This window comes from Curcuma longa, chromosome 9 (assembly GCF_044706935.1).
Source record: "Curcuma longa cultivar G26 ecotype Majalengka, Jawa Barat chromosome 9, ITB_CL_G26_1.1, whole genome shotgun sequence".
Classification (NCBI taxonomy): Eukaryota; Viridiplantae; Streptophyta; class Magnoliopsida; order Zingiberales; family Zingiberaceae; genus Curcuma; species Curcuma longa.
The window spans coordinates 7,137,189-7,161,535 of NC_133869.1; the positions used below are offsets into that span (position 1 = coordinate 7,137,189).

A 24,347-nucleotide genomic window follows, 5' to 3' on the forward strand; every position below is an offset into this window, starting at 1 on the left:
ATACAATGAAGGATAATAAGAACAACAAAACTCCAGAGACTTACCTGGCCTAACAGATATTGCTGATATAAGAGGCCCATATACACCTCTATTTGGAACAGAGTTTGTGCCTTTCCCAGCCCAATAAAAATGAATTTCCAAAGTTCCATCTACCATTACAGTAAAGTATTTAATTATTTCCCTGCCAGTCCCATTAGCTTCCTTGGCTATATCAAAGTCTTGCAGAACTTTTTCACCCTGTAAATCGACATAATTGTTATATCTTCACTTAAATTAACAATGAAAAAGAAAGAAGACATGGTTTGAAAGAGAAAATTTGAAGTATGAACTAGTGATGAGAGATTAGAAGATCAATCATTCAAGATATTGCTTGGATAATGGATAGATTCTAAATTGACTGGAGATATGATTGAACAAGTCACCTGGATTGACACGTCAAACATGCGCCTACCGTTGCTCCTATATGTTTCATCATCTGTAAACTCTATCTCCGCAAAATGCAGACCAATGGTATAAGACCCTTTGTACATGCAAAAAGCATAATATTTAAGCGAAAGAGGGCTAAGCCTAGCAGTCATGTACAACTCTGATTTAGTTATATTTAATGCTGTTGTATTTGCAACTACATAATGTGGTCTCTCATTGTCAATAAAATCTCCTGTGGAGCTGTAAGCCCATTTCCCGTCATCAGAAGGAAAATAGTTGGATGCACCCGAGTCTATTGTGTCATCTTCATACTCATTGCCATCAATAATCACCTTACCACCACCGCAGTTTATAAAAAAATTGTAATCTGTGAGAAGCACAAAAATTAATGAACATTGCTTATGCTCAGATATCTTCATGAGCTTGACAGTTCAAAAACAAAAAGTATATTATCAGGTTATGATACTCACTTCTAGCTTCCCCAGAACATGGTAAGTTTCTCTGTAAGCATGGTCTTATGCTATCAAAAGAAATGAAATCAGTGCAATTCTCTTTTATAAATCAGAAGTGACAACTGAATGACTAATCATGCCACAAGTAAAGAAATAAGAAGAAAACGATACAAACAAACATACTTTTTAGAATTTGTTGATGAATAGCTTGATGCAAGATTGCTACAAGAATAAAAATCAATATTAGACAAGGCACAAATGTTATCAGAAAGTAAGCCAACTTTGAGTTTATTCAGGTCATGGATTACTAACACAGTGCCTTGCTGGCAAGCAGAGGGTGCAGGTAGTCCCGTAAAAGAGTTGTAGGATATATCACTGTGTAAAATGAACCATTAGATTATGAATATACAATGTAATATTGCTGATATCCAACATTATATTGCAGAAGCAAATTCCTTACAATTGGCGAGTGCTCGTTAAGATCCAACTGGGTATTGCTCCAGTGAACTTATTATTTGTAAGGTACCTACACAAAGAAGATTAAGTCACACAATAACTATGAGAATGGATGCATTTTGTATACTCATCCTGCAAATACAGACAATGATAGGTTGCTTACATTTTGTTTAGAGTCCGTATTAGTCCTTCGTAACTTGCTGGAATCGAACCTGACAAGTTGTTAAAGCTTAAATCCCTGTTACAAAACATAAGAAAAATGGCATTGTAATCTGAATAGGTGAATGGTTCACATAATTGGTGGCAACGTTAAGAATAAATCTCAATAATGCAGCTTTGTAGAAGACGATTGCAAGTTTTTCCTCGAAAGAAGAAAAAGCTAAAACTTATCAAATGAATCTCTCAATAAGCTTACAAGGTATTTAGAGTGCTCATTTCTGCAATATATTCAGGAAGTTCACCAGATATTGATAAGTTTCTCAAGACCCTGTATCGTAGTAGTAACCAGCAGGTAAATGGTTTGGGTAAAATGTAAACAAAAGCAACTTTTGCTCCTTTTCCATATTTGGGACTCACAATTTTAGCATTTTTTTCATATTCTGCAATGGAGGGAATGTACCAATTCCTCCTTTCAAGTCGCTCACCCTTCTGCAAATTAAAGAAAGCTTGATGATTAAAAGTTAAGACTAATAGACAAAAAATGTTTCAGAGAAGTGGATTAAATTTCTCTTACAGCTCTTTCAAATTCATCAAAGTTGAGAAACTGAGAGGAAAAGGTCCCTCCATAGATGTGCCTTGCATATCTCTGTAGCAAAGTGTAATTTTGATTACAATGACTGAATGAACTCGCAAGTATAAGAATATCAGAAAATAAATGAGCAGTAGTAAATACAGTCTCTCAAGCTGTGTCCAATTCCCAATGAATCTTGGAATTTTCCCAGATATTGGATTACCATCAATCAAACTGCAAAATATTAGACATGCTTAAGTGCCCATTTCTTTTTCCCAGATATTGGCTGTAATAACCACAATAGACCATCCTAACTTGCAAATATTGAAAATGTATTGTGAGACATACAAATATGTGAGGTTTTGCAGGTTCCCAAACGAATCTGGCAACTCCCCGGTTAGATAGTTCCCATTAGCAAGTCTGTAAGGAAATAAATGAGTTGAATAATTTAAACAAGCCCATCTTTACAAGGGAGTTTTAATGACAAAGTTGAGCTTATGGGCGTTCTATGGCATAGGTTGTGTATTAACATATATTGACAAAGACTTACAAGCGTCGTAAATTGGTAAGTTTTCCAAGTTCAGCAGGTATTGATCCTTCCAATTGATTACCTTCAAGTACCCTGTTTGTGAGATAAAGTTCCATGATGACTAAGAACTCGATGAGAAACAAAAACCCAGATAGTAGTTATTTTAGATGGAAGCAAGAATGTCACAATTCTTCAAGGGTGATCATGCCTCCCAGCTCCTTAGGAATTGTACCAGAAATCCTATTTCCAAGGAGGGACCTGCACAATGAAATAACGACCACAAATTTCATATCTTCAGATCATTGTCACCCTACAAATTCCTGAAGAAAAAAAATATCTTTATCATTTGGCGGGACAATATTACTCACTAACACAACCAATAAGCTAAGGTATGTAATCTAATTACGAAAATTTGGAATCCTCTCCTACAAGTGCTGGTAATCTAATTTTGTCAAAAAAAAAAAGTATTCGAAATAAATTTTCAGCTTTCGTCCTCCTCTCCTCTCCACTGGCATACTTACTCATCTTTCTCCGCAGAAGATAGGAAGGATGAAAAAAAGGTGGCAGTGAACAAGGACAAGAACGGACACTGAGAAAGTGAAAAGGAAATTGGTTTAAGCAGTGTTTCAGGGAATAAGCTGTGATATTCATGGAATAGACTAGCAATAAGTGGATAAGTCAAAATCATGCAATTAAGTACGGGATCTTCAATGGGAGCAGTGGTAATATCTGGAAAAGAGTGGTGGAAGTGATGGTGGTGGTAGGATGACACACCAAATGGGAAAAGATTATCTCATAGTAGAAACATTAAAAGTGAGCTCATAGATGACAATGAGACACAAGAAATGGTAATGATTTCTCTAAGATTTTTATTTTACTTAAAAAAAATACTCAAAGAAAATAATTTCTTGCAATATTGTCTTTGAATAAAATACTTATACATGGGCAAATTTTCTGAGAGAAGCATAAAATGGTTTCAGAATAGAGCACTTACATAGAAGGTTATATGAAGAAACACAGAAGGAAAAAAAAAGAAGAAAGAAGAAATGAACTGGGAGGGTGTAAATTACAGGTGGACAAGAGGAAGAGACGCCCAAGCAACCGGAATAGTTCCATTGAGACAATTCCACGTCAAATCACTGCTCAAAGAGTGACAATAGGATAAGTCAGACACATTTCCAGAAGTAACTGCAACAGTTTATAACTTGTTTTGATACAGTATTAACAGGACACCACTTTAGACTTACATATCTGTTAAGAAGGTCAGATTGGCAAACTCCTCTGGAAGAATGCCAGTTAAGTTCTGGCTCATAAGTTTGCTACACTCGAAAAGAAAACAAGCATGCATCTGTTTAAGTGATTGGAAAAATATCAAGAAGGAACACCACTCTGTAATGTGTTTTTATTTAACTAGGCCTACATGCTAGTAACATGGCAAATATTGGAGGTAGAACTGCAGTTTCCGCATGTCACATTATTAGCAAAATGATTCATGTTACTTGGGGGCTGAACCCGCCATCCATTAGTTCCAGTACATGGATCCACAGAAAAGTCCCACTCCTTTTTCAACTTGGATCCGATCACACGCAATGCTGCCACTGTATCCAAAAATATATAGCACGTATTAGAAGTCAAATTATACTATGGTACATTCTCTTGCATGCCTTGGCAACTAAAAAGAAACATACAGTCTTCAAGATAAAAAAAAAGAGACAATTCCTTTTGTATGTATATTAGTTACGCATACAATTATCCTTTGGTATGTATATAGTTAATTATTATGAGAAAATGATGTATTCATTGTCAAACTGTGTGAAATTGTAGTGCCAATGAAGGCAAAACCTCGACAGGAATATGTATTGTGCATATTTTTTTTCATAGAGTTTGCTCAGAATGTATATCTCTTCCAAATTGGTCAAAAATAAGATCAGAAGTATACGTACTGGTTTTGAGTTTAATTTTAAACTAATTTACTGATTGCAGAAACGTCATCTTTGGTTGATGAAGGACATCTTGCAGCAGATTTTAACAAATTTATTGAATAATATATATATATATATATATATATATATAGAGAGAGAGAGAGAGAGAGAGAGAGAGAGGCATATCATAAAGAGATTGAAAAAAAAAACCGTCTAAATTATTGTGGAACGGAAGGCAAAGAGTATGCACAGTTCAATCGGAGACATTGAGTTTTCACGTCAGTCATTGAAGTTAGCATTTAATAGTTAGTACTAAGGAAAAACATCAATTTGACTATGTTAGCATTTCCATTGACTAAAAATAGGGAATTTTAGTTGGATACTTTGTGGTCGACCAGTGTCAGTACAGCTGCTCCCACCAATGAGATCAACACTCTTTCAGAAATTAGCCTAGATTAAGATCAATAATGATAAATGGACGATTTTGGTAGTATATGCTTGGTATAATCCTACGTAGTTAGTATAAAAGCTCTGTTGTCATTTCTATCTGTTCGTAGTTCCGTTTACACTTCTGAATCTTGAAAAAGAGACTCTTTTCAAAAGGAAAGGGCCACGAAGACATACTAATCTCAAAGAAAACAACTTTATTCACTGAAAAGAGTAAAAATGGGGGCAACCCCTTTACCGGAAGTACAGAAAACGAGAAGAAAAATCAGAAGGTATGAGTTCAGAGGTTCGGTTCCAATTTGAGCAATTCATAGCTAAAGAAACAACTGGTAAAAATTAACGGAAAGCATATGTTGGCATACAACCGCAAGTTCTTTCATTTCGGATCAAAAGGACAAGGGAGAAGCACGGCGAACCTTCCTCCGGTGGCAGTCTCTGCGCCTCGCAGCCGAGATCCAAGCAGAACACCAGTAACAAAACAAGCGCAAGAGGAAGATGCTTGAGTAAATGCATGCCGCGGGTTTCGTTCATCTCCAGTCGCGTCGCTGCCCCCTCGCGTCCCGCGTGCTCCAATCGAGTAAATGCCAGCAGATCTAGGACCGAATGCCTGAACGAGCCACAGATCATGACAAAATAAAGAAAGAGGCCACATGATAGGAGAGAGAGACAGGAGCTGAAGCTTCATGGGCAGTCAACAACACTCCGTGTTCGGTAGGTAATGAATAGGTGACGGTGATGGATGGGTTTCAACTTCGAACTATAACTCTTGGAAATTTTATTCGGCAACAGATGAAATTTATTATTTTATAATCATTTATAAAGAGATAAATTAAAAAATTATAATTACAATGCAAAAAGATATTGTCTGACTTTGTCAAGATTCTAATCCTTATTCAAAATAACAGATTCTATCTTTAACTAAAAAATAAAAAAATTTATTAAAAATAATAATAATAAAATTTACGTCTTAAAAGTTACATTCTTTCTAAAAATTAATTTTTAAGATTAAGATTATAAAATACTCTTTAAATTTGACTCGAGTCAAGCCACCAACTTTGATTCAAAGCCCCGGCCACCTAACTATTAATGACTTGATAACTCACTTATATAATAGGTAAAATACTCTTTACCTATGTGTTCATAACATTTGTTATAGACATATTAACAAATTACAGTGTTAAATTTTATTATAAATATTAAATATTTGTTAGAAAATATTTAAATTAAATTTAATAATAATTTATTATATTTATATATATATATATATATTTAAATTTGCACGATACACCAATATTAAATTATAATTTTCATACTTTTTACAGAGTAGTTGATTAGATTTTTAAAAAACACGTGTAGCGCTGTGATTGAGACCCATCACTAGTTTGATAGCATCAGCAGTCGCTCCTGCACAATTCGACAGACACATCGCTTTCATGCTGCTCGCCACGCCGACGCCGACGCCGACGCACCGCCGAATCCACCGCCTCCGCCGCTCTTCCTTTTTTTTATCACCAAACGCCCGCAGTGTTTTTTCCTGATCCATCAAGTCCGCATCCTGCGGTGGCGAACCACAACCATCATCACTATGGCTGATGGATGCGATATGCCTCCGGGGAAGCCGATGTCAGCCGAGAAGACGGTCATCGACAAGGGCGCGGAGATGTTGCAGTCGCTGAAGCCTGTGAAGCAGTTCAAGAAGCAATTCTCCAGCTTCGCCCTCTTCTCCCACGATCCCATCCGCCAAATCGAGACCCACCACTTCTTCTCCCGCCTCAACCACGACTTCCACCAGTGCGCCGTCTACAACTCCGACTCTTCCTCCGCCCAACTCATCGGTGAATCAAATCGATTACGAGCAATTCGACATTAACCGACTGAAAGAACTAATTCACGGTCGCAGGTGTTGAGTACGTGATATCGGAGAGTTTGTTCGAGACCCTGTCGCCGGAAGAGCAGAAGCTGTGGCACTCGCACGCGTACGAGGTGAAAACAGGGCTCCTCGCGTGCCCGCGCGTGCCGGAGAGTCTTTGCGGGAAGGAGATCGCGGAGTTCGCGAAGACGTACGGCAAGTTCTGGTGCACGTGGCAGGTGGACCGCGGGGACCGCCTCCCGCTGGGTCCCCCCGCGCTGATGGAGTCGCCGCAGGGGGTGAACTTGGAAGGTGTTCGCCCTGACTTGGTGAAGAAGCGCGACGACAGGTACGGGATTTCGACGGAGGAGCTGAGGGAGAAGAGAGCGGACATCGAGGAGCCGGAGATGATTGAGGGGTCGAACGCCGACTACTGGGTGAAGCACAGGAAGGGGTTCTCGGTGGACGTGGTGGAAACGGCGATGAAGCTCCGAGCGCCGTTCCCGTGACGGAGCTGATTGCCGGTCTCTGTGTATGCAGGTCGAGGAAGGAGGGATCTGCTGTAATGATGCTTGAACCGAACAGTTTTAAAATAAGATCGTAACCTCTCGTTATCGATGACGAACTCCTTATCAAGGACATTTCTCTAGCATTGCCAATTGGACCTTCATTCGAATTTCAAAAACATTGATCAACAAATTATATCCTTCAATGCATATATTTTTTATGATATACTTAAATCTTGAACTTGAAGTAGATATAAAGAGAATCTACATTTCTTGATTAATAAGATCTTGTTGTAATTTATTGAGATGAAAAAGAAAAAGAAAAAAAAAAGAAAAAATCCTTTTTCAGCACATGAATATTGTGGGATCAATCTACTAACGGGCAAATCGATAATACCAAAAATATAGAGATACCAAAAATATAGAGACCTCAGTGGCAAAATGTAGCTTTTAGGAGCTAACTGAACTTCAATCTTCGCTAGATTGAACCACCTTGAGTAGGGGTGAGCAAAAATTTGGTTAAATCGAATAAATTGATCGAACCGAACTAAATTAAAAATTCAGTTTGGTTATTTCAAAATTTTAATTATTTTTTTTAAATCAGTTAATTCGGTTCGATTTCGATTTTAAAATTCTTTATTTGATTAAACCGAATAAATCGAATTAACCGAATTAATCAAACTAGAAAAATAATTCATAAATTTTAAGTAAATAAATTTATAAATCCCTAATTCATTAGTAAAATTTTCATAATATTTAAAAAAAATTGGTTAATTCGATTGAAACCCGAATTAATGGATAAAATATCAGTTCAGTTTGTTCGGTTTTTATTGAAAAATTCAGTCGGTTCAGTTGGTTTGAAAAAAATCGATTTATTCAATTTCGGTTAATTCGGTTCGATTTAGTTTTAATCGAATACTCACCCCTACCGGCGGCAACCATCTTCTCCATGCCGGTGAGGTCACCCTCGCAGGCGAGGAACAAAAGACGGATGCCGAGAGTTGGGTCCGTGGAGGAAGAAGGCCCTGCGTCGTTGCCCTCACTGATCTCTTCGCTGCCGACGAGGGAAGATTGCTTCCCGTGGGAGAACCCGCCATCCATTGCTCGATCGTAGATTGCAAGCTCGTAGAGGCTTGAAAATTGGATAGGAAGGGAAATTTAAGGGGACGAGAAGAGGATCGCTGGCTCGGAGGAGCGCCATTGACGTCGCCCTGGCTTCCATACTCGAGGGGAGGGTACCCTACAAAAACCCTGAGTATCGGTTAAAACCGCCCCTCGAGTACGGAAGCCAGGGCGACGTCAATGGCACTCCTCCGAGTCGGCGATCCTCTTCTCATCAAATTAGCGACAGAAATCTGGTTCGGTCGCTAATTTAGCGATCGAACCGGGTTTCGATCGCTAATTTAGCGATCGAACCGGGTTTCGATCCGCTAATTTAGCGATCGAAACCCGGTTCGATCGCTAAATTAGCGACTAAACTCCAATTCGATCACTAATTTGGCGACCGATCCGTTTCGGTCACTAAATTAGCGATCAAACTCCAATTCGGTCGCTAATTTGACGATCGAACCATATTTCGATCGCTAATTTAGCGACCGACCAATAGTTCAGTCGCTAAATATTAACGATCGAATATAAATTCGGTCGTTAAATTCTTTCATTGTCATCCAATCCAAAAATTATCGACCCAATTAAAATTCGGTCACTAAACTAGTGGCTGAATTTACAATTCAATCGCTAAATAGCGACCGATTAAAATTCGGTCGCTAAAATAGCGATTGAATTTACAATTTAGCGATCGAATTTTAATCGGTCGCTAAATTCATCACTATTTGTGGGTTTTTTTGTAGTGTTTGAATCTAGCTAAATGAAAAGGCATTTGAGTTATCAAAATAAAATGGGAAATTATTGAACAAATCTGCTGAAACCAATCTCTCTTGTCCAAAGATGATTGCTAGAAGTATGCTTGTAATATTCATAAGTAAATTGATAATATGTGGATATCAATAGTCTTATTGTTTCAGTTAATTAAAAACAATCCAGTTAATTAAAGTCAATCTTCTCAGTATTTCTCCTATCAGCCACTAGAAGAAGCATTACGTTGCAAAAATGATGAAGTAGCCAAGATTTTGAAGGATTATGGTGCACTGGAATTCTATTTCGATCGTTAAATTAACGATCGAATTCAAAATCGGTCACTAATTTTAGCGATCGAAATAGAATTCGATCACTAAATTTAGCGATCGAATTTAAAATTGATCGTTAAAACTAGCGACCGAATTTGAATTCGATCGCTAATTAGCGATCGATTTTGAATTCGATCGTTAAATTGAATTACGATGAATTTTTTAACGATTTTTTTTCGATCGCTAATCAGTCATTAATCGGATTTAGCGACCGATTAGCGATAAAAAATTGTCACTAATCGTGGGTTTTTTTTTATAGTGTGGTATATCATCTAGAACTTTTTCACTCTCTGGAAAGATAAGAGTTGAGTGTTGCACCTTTTTTCTCTCTCTCACAAACTTATGTCTTGAATTCTTTTTTTTTAAATGTTGATTGCTTCTATGAATGCCGACATTGCTTCTATGGTTGCTGAATATGAGATTGACCCCACTGATATTGATTTAGGAAAAAGTGTTGACACAGCTGAGGTATAATTCACCTCACACCTGCAACTATGTAACAAGTTGGTCTTAAAATTTGCTTTGATAGTTTGATTTTTTTACTTCTTTCATTGTCATCCGATCCAAAAATTACCGATCCAATTAAAATTCGGTCGCTAAATAGCGATCGAATTTACAATTCGGTCGCTAAATAGCGATCGAATTTTAATCGGTTGCTAAATAGCGACCGATTTTAATCGATCGCTAATTAGCGATCGAATTGTAAATTCAGTCGCTATTTTAGCGATCGAATTTTAATCCGTCGTTATTTGTGGGTTTTTTTTTGTAGTGTTTGAATCTAGCTAAATGAAAAGGCACTTGAGTTATCAAACTAAAATGGGAAATTATTGAACAAATCTGCTGAAACCAATCTCTCTTGTCCAAAGATGGTTGCTGGAAGAGTATGCTTGTAATATTCATAAGTAAATTGATAATCTGTACATGGATATCAATAGTCTTATTGTTTCAGTTAATTAAAAATAATCCAGTTAATTAAAGCCAATCTTCTCAATATTTCTCCTATCAGCCACTAGAAGAAGCATTACGTTGCAAAAATGATGAAGTAGCCAAGATTTTAAAGGATTATGGTGCACTGGATATTCTATTTCGGTCGCTAAATTAACGACCGAATTCAAAATCGGTCACTAATTTTAGCGACCGAAATAGAATTCGATCGCTAAATTTAGCGACCAAATTCAAAATCGATCATTAAAATTAGTGACTGAATTTGAATTCGATCGCTAATTAACGATCGATTTTGAATTCGGTCGCTAAATTGAATTACGATGAATTTTTTAACGATTTTTTTCGATCGCTAATCAGTCGTTAATCCGATTTAGCGACCGATTAGCGATCGAAAATTCAATCGCTATTTTTTTGTAGTGTGGTATATCATCTAGAACTTTTTCACTCTCTGGAAAGATGACGTAACGACCCTCCTCCTTACTAATAGGGGGATGTTACTTATACCTTATCATTATTAAATTATTGGTGGAAAGTCCAATAGATAAATTCTTAAAATGGAATATTCTTGAAATAACCAAAAAGTTACTATTCTTAATTACTAGAAAACTTGTTCAAACAAAAGATGCGGAAGCAAACTAATATAAAAGATATGATTAATACTAAACAATGTTTTGTATTTATCTATTAATTCTAATCCGCTGTTCCGCCGCCACACACATCGAACACTGCTCCTGCTGCCTCCCGTCACTTAAACCTTTTTTTTATCCTCTATCTGCAGTATAAGGAAATGCAACTATAAGCAAAGCTTAGTAAGTACATACCTAGTCTCACAAAACCACGACAATCATTGCATGCATTCTTTTGTAATTAAACATGAAGAGACTTGTAATTACAAAGACATGTACTTAAACAAAAACTATCTGAACATGGAAATACTTGTAGTGTCTAGGAAAATTTTCTTAGCTTCTTTATATTTGAAAGTCCATACTTTTGAAAATAGTAAACATACTTAAACATACTTATGGGCCCTGGCGGAGTATCCATGCGCGCATCTCTGATAGAACTCGGGGTAGCTAGCCACCGAATGCTACCAGAGGACTTATCTTATCAGGCGACCTTTGGCCTGGAATTCCTTTCCTTATGGGCGACCTTTGACCCGGAATTCATTGTGGGCGAACCTTTGGCCCGATACCCGCCTCTTAAAAGTAAAATACATTTCTTTACATATCATAACGTTCTTAAACTTTCACTCAATATAACTTTATCCTTTCATCATTCCTTTATCATGCTTTACTTCCAACCTAAGTAGGAAGAATAATTTACACATTCATATTCGTGGTTAAATCCTAAATCATATTATGAAAAGAACATACATATATTCCTACTTTAACATGAATCAAGGGAAGAACACATAAATACATTCATGTCTAACACACATCATGTCATGGAAAGAGCATACATATAACTACATTCATGCTTAACAGAAATTATGTCATGGCAAGCTTAACATAATCATTGAAAGAACCACACGGAAACAACTTATACTGCAGGTGAGAGATGTACTTACCTTGTCTGCTCACTAGGTTTTAACGCTAAGGTTTGTGAAATCGGAGTTCTTCCTCCGAGGTGCTCTAATGCCTTCTTCTCACGACCTAACAAAATCATGACTATACTCAACTGAAAATCTTTAACATAATCTAATTACTTAACCGGTCAAGAGTTAACCTAACCCTAATTAACTTATCCTTTATGAATCCAACAACTAATCAACTTAACTGATAATCAAATCTTAATTAACTGAGTTAAATAAATAACTAATTAAGCAATTTCTAAATCTATACTTATTACTATATCGATTAACTAATTAATCAACAATTAACTAATCACTTGCTAACTACCAATTAATTAATTACTAATTCAACAATTAACTTATTAACTAACTAATTATTAATTATCCAACCATTAATTACCAATAACTGATTAGTATGTAATTAACCAGATTAATAACCTAATTAAACTAATTCAATCAAACCAACCTTAATTAATCAAACTAACTTCATTTAATTAAACCTTACCTTGATTAATTAACTTAATTGATTAATACTAACTGTGCTGCGGTTGTCTTCTCCACGCGAAGCAGACGCGGAGGCGCGGGTCGGGCACCGGCGGAAGCCGCCTGTGTTGGCTGGACGGCGGCGGTCAGGCGGCGTTCTCTGTGCAAGGCGATCGGGGCGGCGGCAACTGGGTTGCGGCGGGCGGCGGCGTCTGCTCTGCTTTTCTACGCGGCGGCGCTCGTGCTTCTCCGGCGGATGGCGCAAGGGAGAAGGGAGGCGGCGGCTACTCTTCTTCTTCACGCGGCGCCAGTGATGTCGCTAGTCCTCTCCACCCAAGCAGGCGACGGCGGCGATCAGCTTCTCCGGCTCGAACAGAGGCGGCGGCGAGAGAGGAATCGCGAGCGAGGCGGCGCGGCAGGGCGAAGGCTCCCGTTCGGCTAGGGTTCTGGTCTTGGTCGCGGCCTCCTCTTATAGCCCTCTTCGTCCCGGATTTTCCGCCGGCGGACGCGGGCGGCGGCGGGCGTGGTCGCGCGGACGAGGTCGCGTGGGCGCGGTCTCGCAGCGCAGGGGAGAACGAGCGGAAGGGTTATAACGAGGTTTACACAGTAAACTCCCCCAATTAAATTTAAACCCATCGATTAAATCCATTATAACGATTGAACCGAACCGGGTTCAATTTTGGTTCACTTGGTTTACTAACCAAACGATCTCCGATTTGGTCAAACTTGGTCTCGTTGGATTCGTCTTCGCGAGACAAACCTTTTTATCCAGTTTGTTTTATTAAACTCTCTTCTATTGTTTAACTAAGGTACTTTCATTAGAATTTTAAATCTAATTAAAATCCTAAAATAGGGAGAAATAATCAGGATGTTACATGAGAGTTGAGTGTTGCACGTTTTTTTTTCTCTCACAAACTTATGTCTTGAATTCTTTTTTTTTAAATGTAGATTGCTTCTTTGAATGCCGACATTGTTCCTATGGTTGCTGAATATGAGATTGACCCCACTGATATTGATTTAGGAAAAAGTGTTGACACAGCTGAGGTATAATTCACCTCACACTTGCAGCTATGTAACAAGTTGGTCTTAAAATTTGCTTTGATAGTTTGATTTTTTTTTCCTTCTTTCATTGTCATCCGATCCAAAAATTACCAACCCAATTAAAATTCGATCGCTAAACTAGCGACTGAATTAATAATTCGGTCGCTAAATAGCGATCAATTTAAATTTGGTCGCTAAATAGCGACCGAATTTTAATCGGTTGCTAAATAACGATCGATTTTAATCGATCGCTATTTAGCGACCGAATTGTAAATTCAGTCGCTATTTTAGCGATCGAATTTTAATCGGTCGCTAAATCCGTCGCTATTTGTGGATTTTTTTTGTTGTGTTTGAATCTAGCTAAATGAAAAGGCATTTGAGTTATCAAACTAAAATGGGAAATTATTGAACAAATCTGCTGAAACCAATCTCTCTTGTTCAAAGATGGTCGCTGGAAGAATATGCTTGTAATATTCATAAGTAAATTGATAATATGTGGATATCAATAGTGTTATTGTTTCAGTTAATTAAAAACAATCCAGTTAATTAAAGTCAATCTTCTCAATATTTCTCTTATCAGCCACTAGAAGAAGCATTACGTTGCAAAATGATGAAGTAGCCAAGATTTTGAAGGATTATGGTGCACTGGAATTCTATTTTGGTCGCTAAATTAACGACTGAATTCAAAATCGGTCACTAATTTTAGCGACCGAAATAGAATTCGATCGCTAAATTTAGCGACCGAATTCAAAATCGATCGTTAAAATTAGCGATCGAATTCAAATTCGGTCGCTAATTAGCGACCGATTTTGAATTCGATCGTTAAATTGAATTACGATGAATTTTTTAACGATTTTTTTTTATCGCTAATTAGTCGTTAATCGGATTTAGCGACCGTCTAGCGATCGAAAATTCAGTCGCTAATCGTGAGTTTTTTTATAGTGTGGTATATCATCTAGAACTTTTTCACTCTCTAGAAAGATGAGAGTTGAGTGTTGCATCTTTTTCTCTCTCACAAACTTATGTCTTGAATTCTTTTTTTTTAAATGTTGATTGCTTCTATGAATGCCGACATTGCTTCTATGGTTGCTGAATATGAGATTGACTCCACTGATATTGATTTAGGAAAAAGTGTTGACACAGCTGAGGTATAATTCACCTCACACCTGCAACTATGTAACAAGTTGGTCTTAAAATTTGCTTTGATAGTTTGATTTTTTTTCCTTCTTTTGCTGATTTTAGCTTAGTTGTTGCATGATAGCTACTCTCATAGTTTATGCAATGTTTTGGGTCTTTTGGCATCATCTTTAGAATGCTTTTCCTAGTTAGTTATCCATTTATGCTGGTATTGATTAATATGATGCTACTACACTAGTGATTAATGAACCAATAAAGCAAATTGGTGCTCAATCCAACTACATTATTGGTAGCATTATTTCCTTTCACCATTTGGCACTACTTAGTTTTAGTCTATGTTACTTGTACTCATGTACTATTTGACATGGATATGAATCTCAATACTTGACATTTTCACAGAAAGTGTTCCTACATGATCAACAGGGGTATTGATGCCCAAGTAGGTGTGTTGGTTTCATATCGATAAATATTGACCCGTAAAAATAAGGACAAGAAAGGGTTTCGAGAATTCTGTAGGAAAGATAAAGTAGATCTGATCAATCACACTTTGACCGGCAATATATTCCTCAATGGATATCACTTATGGGACTCATTCATGTGTCTAACCAAGTAGTTGAGTGCATATGATGTCAAATGCAATTTTAACATATTATATAATCACGTTTAAATTATTACTTTTTGTCGGAGTTTAGGTCTTCATCTGAAATGGTATTTTATCTTTTGAACTGTACTGACACTCACCGTGCTTCTACTTCTGCATGCTTCAAAGTGTTCCAAGATTAAATCAAATGAGTTGTAGTCCTTCTGCTTGTTTACCTACAAATATAAACCAATCACAATTATAAAATCATTTGAATTAAAATTTTTGAGCAACAAGTTACAAAATTATAGCAAGCATCTCAACTATTCATCATACCTTAACAAATACCACAAATGTGTGTTGTGCATCAGATGTAAACGTTAGTTTTTATAGCATGTTAGATTGACTCATAATTTTTGCGAGGTATTTCAGAAAAAAAAATCTCAAGACATCTGATTTTGGATCTAACCTCGCCACACTTAATAAATATATCTCTATTAACTACTCACAATTGAAGTTAGGTTGACACAATTGGAAATTTAAAATTGGAATAGGCATAGGTACATGATAATGAATGAATTTTAATTTCTTTAATTCTACTGTTACTCTTTTTTACTACTATTAACTCAGATTTGTGCTTCCCTCCTCTTTTTTTTATGGTGTTCTGTTTCCTCGTAATGGACACATGAAATTGAAGGATGTTATGGAAAGAGATTTTTCTTCTCTTGGCTGGTTTTGGATAGTATGACTTAGATGGAACCAGTCTTGATCGATATATCATAAAAACTGTCAGCACAAGCAAAACAATGACATTTTTATTGGTCAGGTCACAATGATGCCATTCGGCCAATGCCTCTGCCCAACACTTGAAACCATGTGCATAACCTTGCAGTCATTGCAACCGTGTAAATTTTTCTACGATTCATTTATGTTGCATAATATGATATGAATAGCTCTTACCAAATAACTTGCAGCTTTGTAGAAGTCAACACAGTGAGATGAATAAACCTGTTTTGAAATGATAGTGGATATCTGTTTCCGTCCAAACTTGTTTTGAAATGACTGTTGTAAAACATATATTTACTATATCAAGTTCTTCCTTGTGTCTAATGTCATTTCAATTAATTTTGATGGATGTCCATTGACGTGCACATCATATATTTACTATAACTAAGATGAAACTTATTGTTTATTTGGGCTAAAAAATTTTAAATTCTTATGCTGGAAGCTATTTATTAAAATTATTTGTTTCATTCGTTTATAAAGTTTATGTTTTCCATTATTTTAATCTGTACATAACATTGCCTTTCTTCTTCATTACCAATATTTTCTTCTAGGAAAAGGTTGTACCAGCAAAATGGCAGGCATTTCAAGTCGGTGTTAAAAAGTTAAGTGAAGACGCAATAACCAATGTTGACAAAGTGTGAGTTCCTCCTCTGATTCTGGATATGTTTGATATATGGGTGTGTTATTACTTTCTACACTTGTACGTTTGTGCTTTGGTTAGTCTTTTCAATCCAAATCCAGTTACACTTAAGAAATTTGAAAATTTGGTCAACTGGTCTAGGTTATAAGCACTTTCATGGGTTATCTCCATCTTTTGTTCAATTTTATTAGTCTAAATCTATCTGGTTTGTATGCTCAATACCTTGGACTCATAGCTTTGTGTTTGACTAGTCAATTCCATCTAATTTTTTAACAAAAAGAAATTACCATTTTGTTTCTGCTTCAGAAGGGCATTTAAAGATGAAGTTGCAGTGCTTCGACAAATACGACATCCAAATATTGTCACCTTCTTCGGTGCTGTTACTCGAAGTCATCCAATGATGATTATCACAGAAGATTTGCCTAAGGTTTTCTTCTAACTGTAAAATAAACTTGGTATTGAGAAGGATTTGGAGCTTCCCATGAAACATTACATTTTTTCTATGCACTTTTTTTCCCCCTTCTGTATTCCTGCATATATATTAAATAGGTTTACTTACAGTCACTCAAATATTTCCTATGTAATTCATTGGATATGTATGATAATGTAATTATTAATGTTAAATTTGTTAAAAATACAATATCTATTCATCCAAATTAGAAAACTAACTCAACTTTTCATCCTAATCACTTGCCCAAAATGCTTGACTTCAAGTTAATTTTTCTCATTACTGCCTATAAGTTCCTTCATTAGCCCACAATTCCCTATATGGGGAGACTATTTTTTGGTATCATAATGTTTCCTATGCAAGATTTGACGTTCTCGACAATATCCAAAGTCTAACCCACAATGAAGAATCCTCTCTGGTTAGAATGGATGCTAGGATGTTGACAACCTTGCGTGATTTGGTGTATTATATTTTTTAAAAAAGAGTTGGTTTACTACACTAGTGCGTTTCATATTATTCAGTTTTCCTCCATGTGCAGGGTGACTTAGGGGAATATCTCAGAAAAAAAAAATCTATAAAACCACTATTAGCAGTTCGATTTGCACAGGATATTGCAAGGTTTGTCACCTTTTTATGCTTATTATCCTTCATTTTGCATAGGTGTTTTGGCGATGTGGATAAAGCATGCATGTTTCTAATGATATATCCTTCATCGTACTGAACTTTTAAAAGTTTTTTCTCCTTTTAAACTGAGTATAACCTAGTCCTTATTGAAAAAAATGTCAGAGGAATGAACTACTTACACGAGCACGAACCTGAAGCTATAATCCATCGTAATCTTCAACCAGCGTAAGTTTTTGCAAATTTCATTCATTTTCTCTGTTAAACTCGTGAACTTATTCTAACATTTACTACAACCTTCTCTTTAATATAAATATTGTTGTACTATTTCAGAAATATTTTAAGGGATGAATCCAAGCATTTGAAAGTTGCAAATTTTGGCCTCTGCAAGATGTCTAAAAAGTCAGGGACTCTAATAGAGGAAAGACCATATGCAACTCTAGGCATCACTTGTAAGTGCTGAAATGCTTTCTTAATCTCTTTCTCAATGTGTTAATGGATTTTTTTTTTATGCTTTGTTGCTTTAAAATTTTAACTTCATATGCTTCAAAATTTTTATAGCCGTATATTTGGAGAAGGTAAACAGATTTTTGTGACTCATTTGAGTTGATTTTGAAGTACTTTGTAGTGTGTCAAACTTGCTAAGTATTGACATGGTACCTAAACTGGATTAATTCCATTTGAAGGCTGAAACTCGGATATGGGATGGTATTTTAAACCTTGATATTACCAAATGTATACAGGCAAAAATAAATAACAGGTCTAGTTGGTTCACAACCATTAAAGGTTGGGGAAAGCACCACCTTGTTGCATCATTCTACTCTTAAAATTTTGGTTTATAGTTCTCTTTGATATTGTGACTTGCTACATGCAGGCAGGTATATGGCACCGGAAATTTATTTGAATGAGGCGTACAATACAAAAGTAGATGTCTTCTCATTTTCTTTGATTTTACAAGAGGTAAATACTCACTTTCATTTCTACAAGTTTAATCTCTTTGAAAGTTAATATGCCCGGTAAAGTTGCTGAGCCATCACCCTTTTGAAAATATAGCTCGGTAATGCAAGTACACAAATAAACTCTTTTTAAAAAATTGTCAATTTAAATGTATTCCCACATACTATTTTTAACACACCTATTTTATTTTGCCACTGTCTGCGAGATGTGGTCATTATAAAACCTATAAACCAAACCAGTCATCATATCTCATTGTTCATTCATTCAGCCAATTATACAGTTCTTGTTCTTCAAAAATCCCCTTGTTCACAAGATTGTTAATAGAGGCAAGTAAGTGGTAACCATGTGTAGCCAAACGGTGTCAGAGACACACTTGTGCTTAAATGACTGGTTAGAAGACACGCTCCAGGAGATATTATATATATATATATATACTTTAAGTACTTGAGACTAAGGTATAATTTGAGCTATTTGAGATTATCCTCTTTAACTCATTGGTTAGTTGTATCTACAGGATGTATGTTCTCAAATGGCATTAACATGTTTCATTCTTTACCATTGGTCTTTTCTAGATGATTGAAGGATGCCCTCCTTTTCCTAGTAAACAAGAATTGGAAATTCCACAAGCCTATGCAGAAAATATGAGGCCACCTTTCAGAGCATCAACAAAGTCGTATGCTTATGGACTAAGAGAGTAAGACTTGTCGTCACTTTAATATTTTTTTTAATCAAAGTAGTGATGGATTATTGTACTTTTGCTGATAAATTGTGACTGATAACATTTGTTTAGATTTTAATTGCAAAATTAGACATATCATTTAATACATTCGCTTTGCTGTATGATAATTGATAAGTTGTTCCTTCAGAGAGAAGATTTCTTACTGTCTCGTGCAAGAATGAATTGTAATTTGAAGGGTTATGTTAAAAATGCATTGACGTCAGCAACAATTGGCGTTGCCTTTATTTCTCTTTTCATCCATTGAGATTTTTAGGAGAATTTGCTCATGAATAATCCCATTACAGTAGCTGATCTTTCCACATAGTGTTAGCTTTACTGCTATTTATTTCCTCTGGTCCGGCAGCATTTATTGGTTATAATAAAACCAAAAAAACCTTGGTTATATCTCCTTTAGTTTAAACTATCTTATGAATTATGTGATATACATGATTAGGTAGATTATCTTATCCAATAAAACATAAATGAGAGAGAGAGGCTTGATTCCCTAGATTAACCACATAAGATAACGACAACAACTACAACCAAGCCCCCCTCCCCAGCATGGTGCAGTGGCAAGGTGTTCAGCAACTTAATCAAGTACTTACGATTCAAATCCCAACTATGATGCACCGCAAGATAATTCCTCTAGTGGGATGAAAATTCTGGGATGTTGGCTGCTGAGCGAGGAGCCACTTGTACTTCCAGATTTACCTGATTGGCGAACAACGGAAAGGTCGCCCACTTTCAGGATTAGTTGGGTCTAGAAAGGTCAGATAGATACCTACATTATCAAAATTAAAAAAAAAACAACAACCAAGTCTTATCCCACTAGGTGGCACATAAGATAACAATTAGGAAAATTGATGGTCGTGTCTAGAACATGGTCGTGGATAGTTAGAAACTTTGTTTTGTCTAAGCTACTGGTATAGTACACAGCATGCCTTTTACTGGAGCTGAATTTTTTCACCTAAATTAGTAAAGGATGATTTTATATATTAGACATAATTTAGCTAGTTCTTGTTTGTCTGTTGTGGCTTGAACTCTCGTTTGTGACCACCGGCCACAGAGAGACTGCATGCATCCGTATGTGTGCACAAAGAGAGAGATGTTAAAAGGTCACCTAATATATTGCTTTTCTGTAATACTGTATAGAAATTCCTTCCTTTTATCAGCAAGGATTGATTTGATGACATATATGAGTTTTTTCGTTTAGGTTAATTGAGCATTGTTGGACGCAAAATCCCGCTGACAGGCCAACATTTAGAGAAATTATTCAACAACTGACGGATATAGAAGATAAAATTGTTCGGAGAGTAACAAATAAGGTAAATCTATCAGTTGCAAGACAGATCGTGCAAGTGATTCATCCAATGACCGGTAGAAATTCATCGTGAGTTCTTTTCAGTTTACTTTAGAAGGTCAGAAGAAGAAAAAAATTGATCTACAATCCCTTTCTGGAAACCACATTTACTTGTTTTTAGATCAGCTAATTACCTAAGCTTAGCTGTGATTTACTTGTTTCTTCCTGAATGACAGAATTTTACAGAGAAACAGTTTGCCATGTGATCATCTTTTCAGTCAATATATACAAGATTAGAATCTTTGTTCTGCAATTTGAAGATTTATTCTTAATCAGACTAACTTGATATTACCATATGTTGGAAATATGGATTTAGCTGGGAAATCTTTCTGACTGTCGCACGTGCATGCACTAATACCCACACACTCACACGTTGGGCATGCACCTGCACTAACTTTTGCCTTTGAACAACTAAAAGAGTGCATTAGAGATAAATTTGATACCTCACAAAGGTATGGTTGATACTTCGCTAGGTCATGGCCGATTCAATTACAACTGTCATAAATCTTTTGAGTCAAACAAAACAAACACCATGCTGAAAGACAACAAATACTTTATTGTTCAACCAACAGAGATCTTAGGGACTCTTCAAAAGTAAACAATATCTCAAACAAATATTGATAATATCTTTATCACTCCACTTAAAGTGACAAGTTTATATTAGAAATAGGACCAGAATTCCTGTGCCATCAAATAATATAACAGGATTCAGACTCGTACAAGGTGACTGATGTCCATAGGGTATGCATCAGAAGGTGATCCAGCTTTATAAGATCTCCTTCCAACGATGATATTCCCAGCTTCCGTTGGATGGAAGGCATCGAAGAACAAGTAGTCCTTCCTGTTTGAGCATGGTGATTGGTAAGGCAGACATGTAATCTGCCCATTGTTCCTCCCCACCCCACAACATCCCCTGTTCGTAACAGTCAAACCTGAAACAGCAAATTAATTAATCCCTGTTAGACTTAGTAAATTTTGTCCTTTGTCCATGATATATATATATATATATGGACTACCGTAAGATCTAGCATTTTTGATAATGTCCTCAAAGATTCCATAGCCATTGATATAGATGAAATGTGCTCCATCCAAGGTGTTGAATTGGTCCACCAAGTTGATCAGCTTGCCATTGAAGATTCTGATGGCGCTGTTGATCTCCTCGACGCAGGTGACTCCATTGGGGCTGTGCTGAGCCAGCTCGTTGGGGGAGCACCCGACCTGGCCAACTCCTATCAACGCCACCTTTCTCGCTCCATAGTTGTACAGAGTCTGAAAGCACACAACAAGAAGTTTAATGATCAGCGTCTAGCAATTGTAAACATAATTAGTCAGGTAGACGCATAGTTGACATCCCAACAAGTGATGCCAACCCCAACATAATTTTGGCTGCTAAAGGAGATTTATACTGAGTACTGACCCTTAGCTGTTGAGAATACTGTTGGATGAGCACATCGGCAAATTGCTCAGGAGTGTACTGTTCGCCGGTGTTGTAGAAGGCCGGCATGAAGTAGTTGTTGAGGTAGTCATTGCTTCCCATGCCAACGGAGAAGATGCACTTGCTCAGGTAATTGGCTGCAGAGTCCTCGTCTCCCAGAATGCTCACCATTTCCTCCACTGCTGATTGGTAGTTCTGCAATTGCCCACCAAATGGAATTCTGCCACCCTGCAAACACCAAATTTTGACCGCATGAATCTCAAGGTTTAAGTTTATAGAATTAGAGGTTTGGTTTACTATATAATCTGGAGAGTTGAAGACATGTTTAGTAGTGTACCAGTTGGCGGCCGGTTTCTTCTCTGATTCCAGCGGCCGCAGAAGCGAAGTTGGCGCCGGAGAGGAGTGCTCGGCCTCTCGTGGTTGCGTAGGGCGGTATGAAGTCGTTAAATCCCAGAAGTCGAGCTGCTCAAGTCGAGGTTTTGATCAGGAACTTCATAAACTTCTTGTTTGGAATCTTTATTATTTACTATCTAACTATTTAACATGGAAACAGAACGATGAAATGGCGAGAGCAGATTGAAGAACTAATAATCTACACACACAAAAAGAAGTGAAAATCACTACCAATAACGTCGACGGTGGTCATGCCATTGGTGAACCGTCCGCTGGGACCATCGAAGTCGATGCCGTATGGCGGGTAGTTGGCAACCGCCAGCGACCCCATGTCGTTGTTATTGCCATTGTCGACGAGCGAGTCGCCGAAGATGAAGTAGCACGGCACTTGCGGGTCTGCCTTCGCCGGCAACCCCAAAACCAACAGCGACACCACCACGGCCACCACCACCACCGCTGGTGCTTTGCTCCTCAGCTCGCCCGCGTGTGCCATTGCTGGGGAAGTTGGCTGTGCAGGGGAAATGAAAGGGAGGAATAAATAGGGGAAAGGAGGAGGAGATGGTGGGGGTCCGGCACATTAAAGTGGTGGCGAGGTTAACGTGGATGGCGTCATTGCCCTGCTCTCACAGTACCAGTGCAGTCACTGCATGCTGCTATCTTCTGTGTGAGGTAGGAATGCGCTGGTGGTTTAATGATGGTTTGTTGATAGAAAATAGCATAGTTAAATCTTTGGTTTCAGAGAGAAACTGGTAATTCGGATGAAAAATATACCATCTTCTATCACATTGTGGATTTATAGGGTTCCTGTTGAATCTGCAAGGAAATAAAGTTCCAGTGCAGAAGATGTGAAACTAGTTTGCAGCTTCTACATTGTACTTCAATTTTAGTCTAGAAGAAAATTTAATCTTTACCCAAAAAAGTGCTTCTATAGTTTTTCAGAATCTATATTGGAGTTTTAGGCAATGTTGCTTTGGTTTTCTAGATTCATTGTACTGGCAAAGTGTTGAATCATCCATAATTGCCCATATGGCCGAGTTCACGTGTCTTTTATCATTCTTTTTCTTCAGTCATCACGTTTTGGTTGATGATCTTGTTCACAGGTTGAAGATTTGCCTTATGAATAATCTAGAACAAGGAAGTTGGCATATTGGACTCACTTAATCATGGATCGTTTGAGCAAGCAAGTTAAGATGGATTAAGGTACATACTGCTTTTAGTCGTTCAATTTGCAAACAAGATTCTTGTTTATAAATTAATAGTATTTTAATAATTGATTGCACATTATGATTGTATTTAACAAACAAAATTTTTAGAATTTTGTATCCTCGTTGAATTAGATGAAGGGCAATAAATAAGGGTGTGGTGCGATCCCATCTAACCTTGCCACCTTGCCTTTCCTATTTATGAGGGAAGCAAATGGGAGTCCTAGACCTCTCCCAAGCCTCCTCAATGCCTTTTAGTCATCAATGGTGAGGTCCCTAGCAAACTTCAACTCTTTGGCAAAAATGAAGAAACTGCTCTTTGATTACTGTCAAATGGGCACCGTATAATTTATTGAATGGTAAATAATTTTCTTGAAAATGTTTCTTTTTTTCACTTGGTGCTAAAATTCATCTTATTCCAATAAAAGTATCTGATTATTCATTTTTCAGACTGTTAACTATTTATTCCAATATGCTTTCTTTCAGTCAAGGTGTAAGTGAGATGCTGCGTTCCAAAGCGAGTTTAAA

At 37.0% G+C, this 24,347-nt stretch overlaps 3 protein-coding genes and 1 pseudogene across 3 annotated transcripts in view; 2 read left to right on the top strand and 2 right to left on the bottom strand.

Moving 5' to 3' along the window:
• LOC141834779 (putative LRR receptor-like serine/threonine-protein kinase At1g53440) overlaps nucleotides 1-5,539 on the bottom strand; it is a 17,651-nt gene extending 12,112 nt beyond the window's left edge. The window contains exons 1-18 of the mRNA XM_074722146.1: nucleotides 5,379-5,539; nucleotides 4,014-4,191; nucleotides 3,841-3,912; nucleotides 3,664-3,732; nucleotides 2,780-2,851; nucleotides 2,615-2,686; nucleotides 2,413-2,484; nucleotides 2,227-2,298; nucleotides 2,068-2,139; nucleotides 1,911-1,982; nucleotides 1,750-1,821; nucleotides 1,498-1,572; nucleotides 1,339-1,404; nucleotides 1,191-1,253; nucleotides 1,062-1,100; nucleotides 897-946; nucleotides 423-793; nucleotides 45-237 (exon numbers count right to left, since the gene is read on the bottom strand). Coding sequence (XP_074578247.1) covers nucleotides 45-237; nucleotides 423-793; nucleotides 897-946; nucleotides 1,062-1,100; nucleotides 1,191-1,253; nucleotides 1,339-1,404; nucleotides 1,498-1,572; nucleotides 1,750-1,821; nucleotides 1,911-1,982; nucleotides 2,068-2,139; nucleotides 2,227-2,298; nucleotides 2,413-2,484; nucleotides 2,615-2,686; nucleotides 2,780-2,851; nucleotides 3,664-3,732; nucleotides 3,841-3,912; nucleotides 4,014-4,191; nucleotides 5,379-5,493 — 1,795 coding nt within the window. The 5' untranslated portion in view covers nucleotides 5,494-5,539. The remainder of the gene's footprint in view (nucleotides 1-44; nucleotides 238-422; nucleotides 794-896; nucleotides 947-1,061; nucleotides 1,101-1,190; nucleotides 1,254-1,338; nucleotides 1,405-1,497; nucleotides 1,573-1,749; nucleotides 1,822-1,910; nucleotides 1,983-2,067; nucleotides 2,140-2,226; nucleotides 2,299-2,412; nucleotides 2,485-2,614; nucleotides 2,687-2,779; nucleotides 2,852-3,663; nucleotides 3,733-3,840; nucleotides 3,913-4,013; nucleotides 4,192-5,378) is intronic.
• Nucleotides 5,540-6,484: 945 nt separating this feature from the next.
• LOC141834778 (oil body-associated protein 2A) lies at nucleotides 6,485-7,406 on the top strand. Its single transcript, XM_074722145.1, has 2 exons — nucleotides 6,485-6,797; nucleotides 6,863-7,406. The coding sequence occupies exons 1-2, from the start codon at nucleotides 6,548-6,550 to the stop codon at nucleotides 7,318-7,320; spliced, it is 708 nt and encodes a 235-aa protein (XP_074578246.1). The 5' UTR covers nucleotides 6,485-6,547; the 3' UTR covers nucleotides 7,321-7,406.
• A 1,858-nt stretch (nucleotides 7,407-9,264) lies between these two features.
• LOC141834476 (serine/threonine-protein kinase 12-like) lies at nucleotides 9,265-23,778 on the top strand (annotated as a pseudogene).
• On the bottom strand, nucleotides 21,370-23,110 carry LOC141834930 (GDSL esterase/lipase At5g45670-like). The gene is made up of 5 exons (XM_074722326.1): nucleotides 22,849-23,110; nucleotides 22,562-22,686; nucleotides 22,207-22,452; nucleotides 21,806-22,058; nucleotides 21,370-21,721 (listed from the first exon to the last, which is right to left on the bottom strand). Exons 1-5 carry the CDS (start codon nucleotides 23,108-23,110, stop codon nucleotides 21,498-21,500), a joined length of 1,110 nt encoding a protein of 369 aa, XP_074578427.1. The 3' UTR covers nucleotides 21,370-21,497.
• Nucleotides 23,779-24,347: the final 569 nt, after the last annotated feature.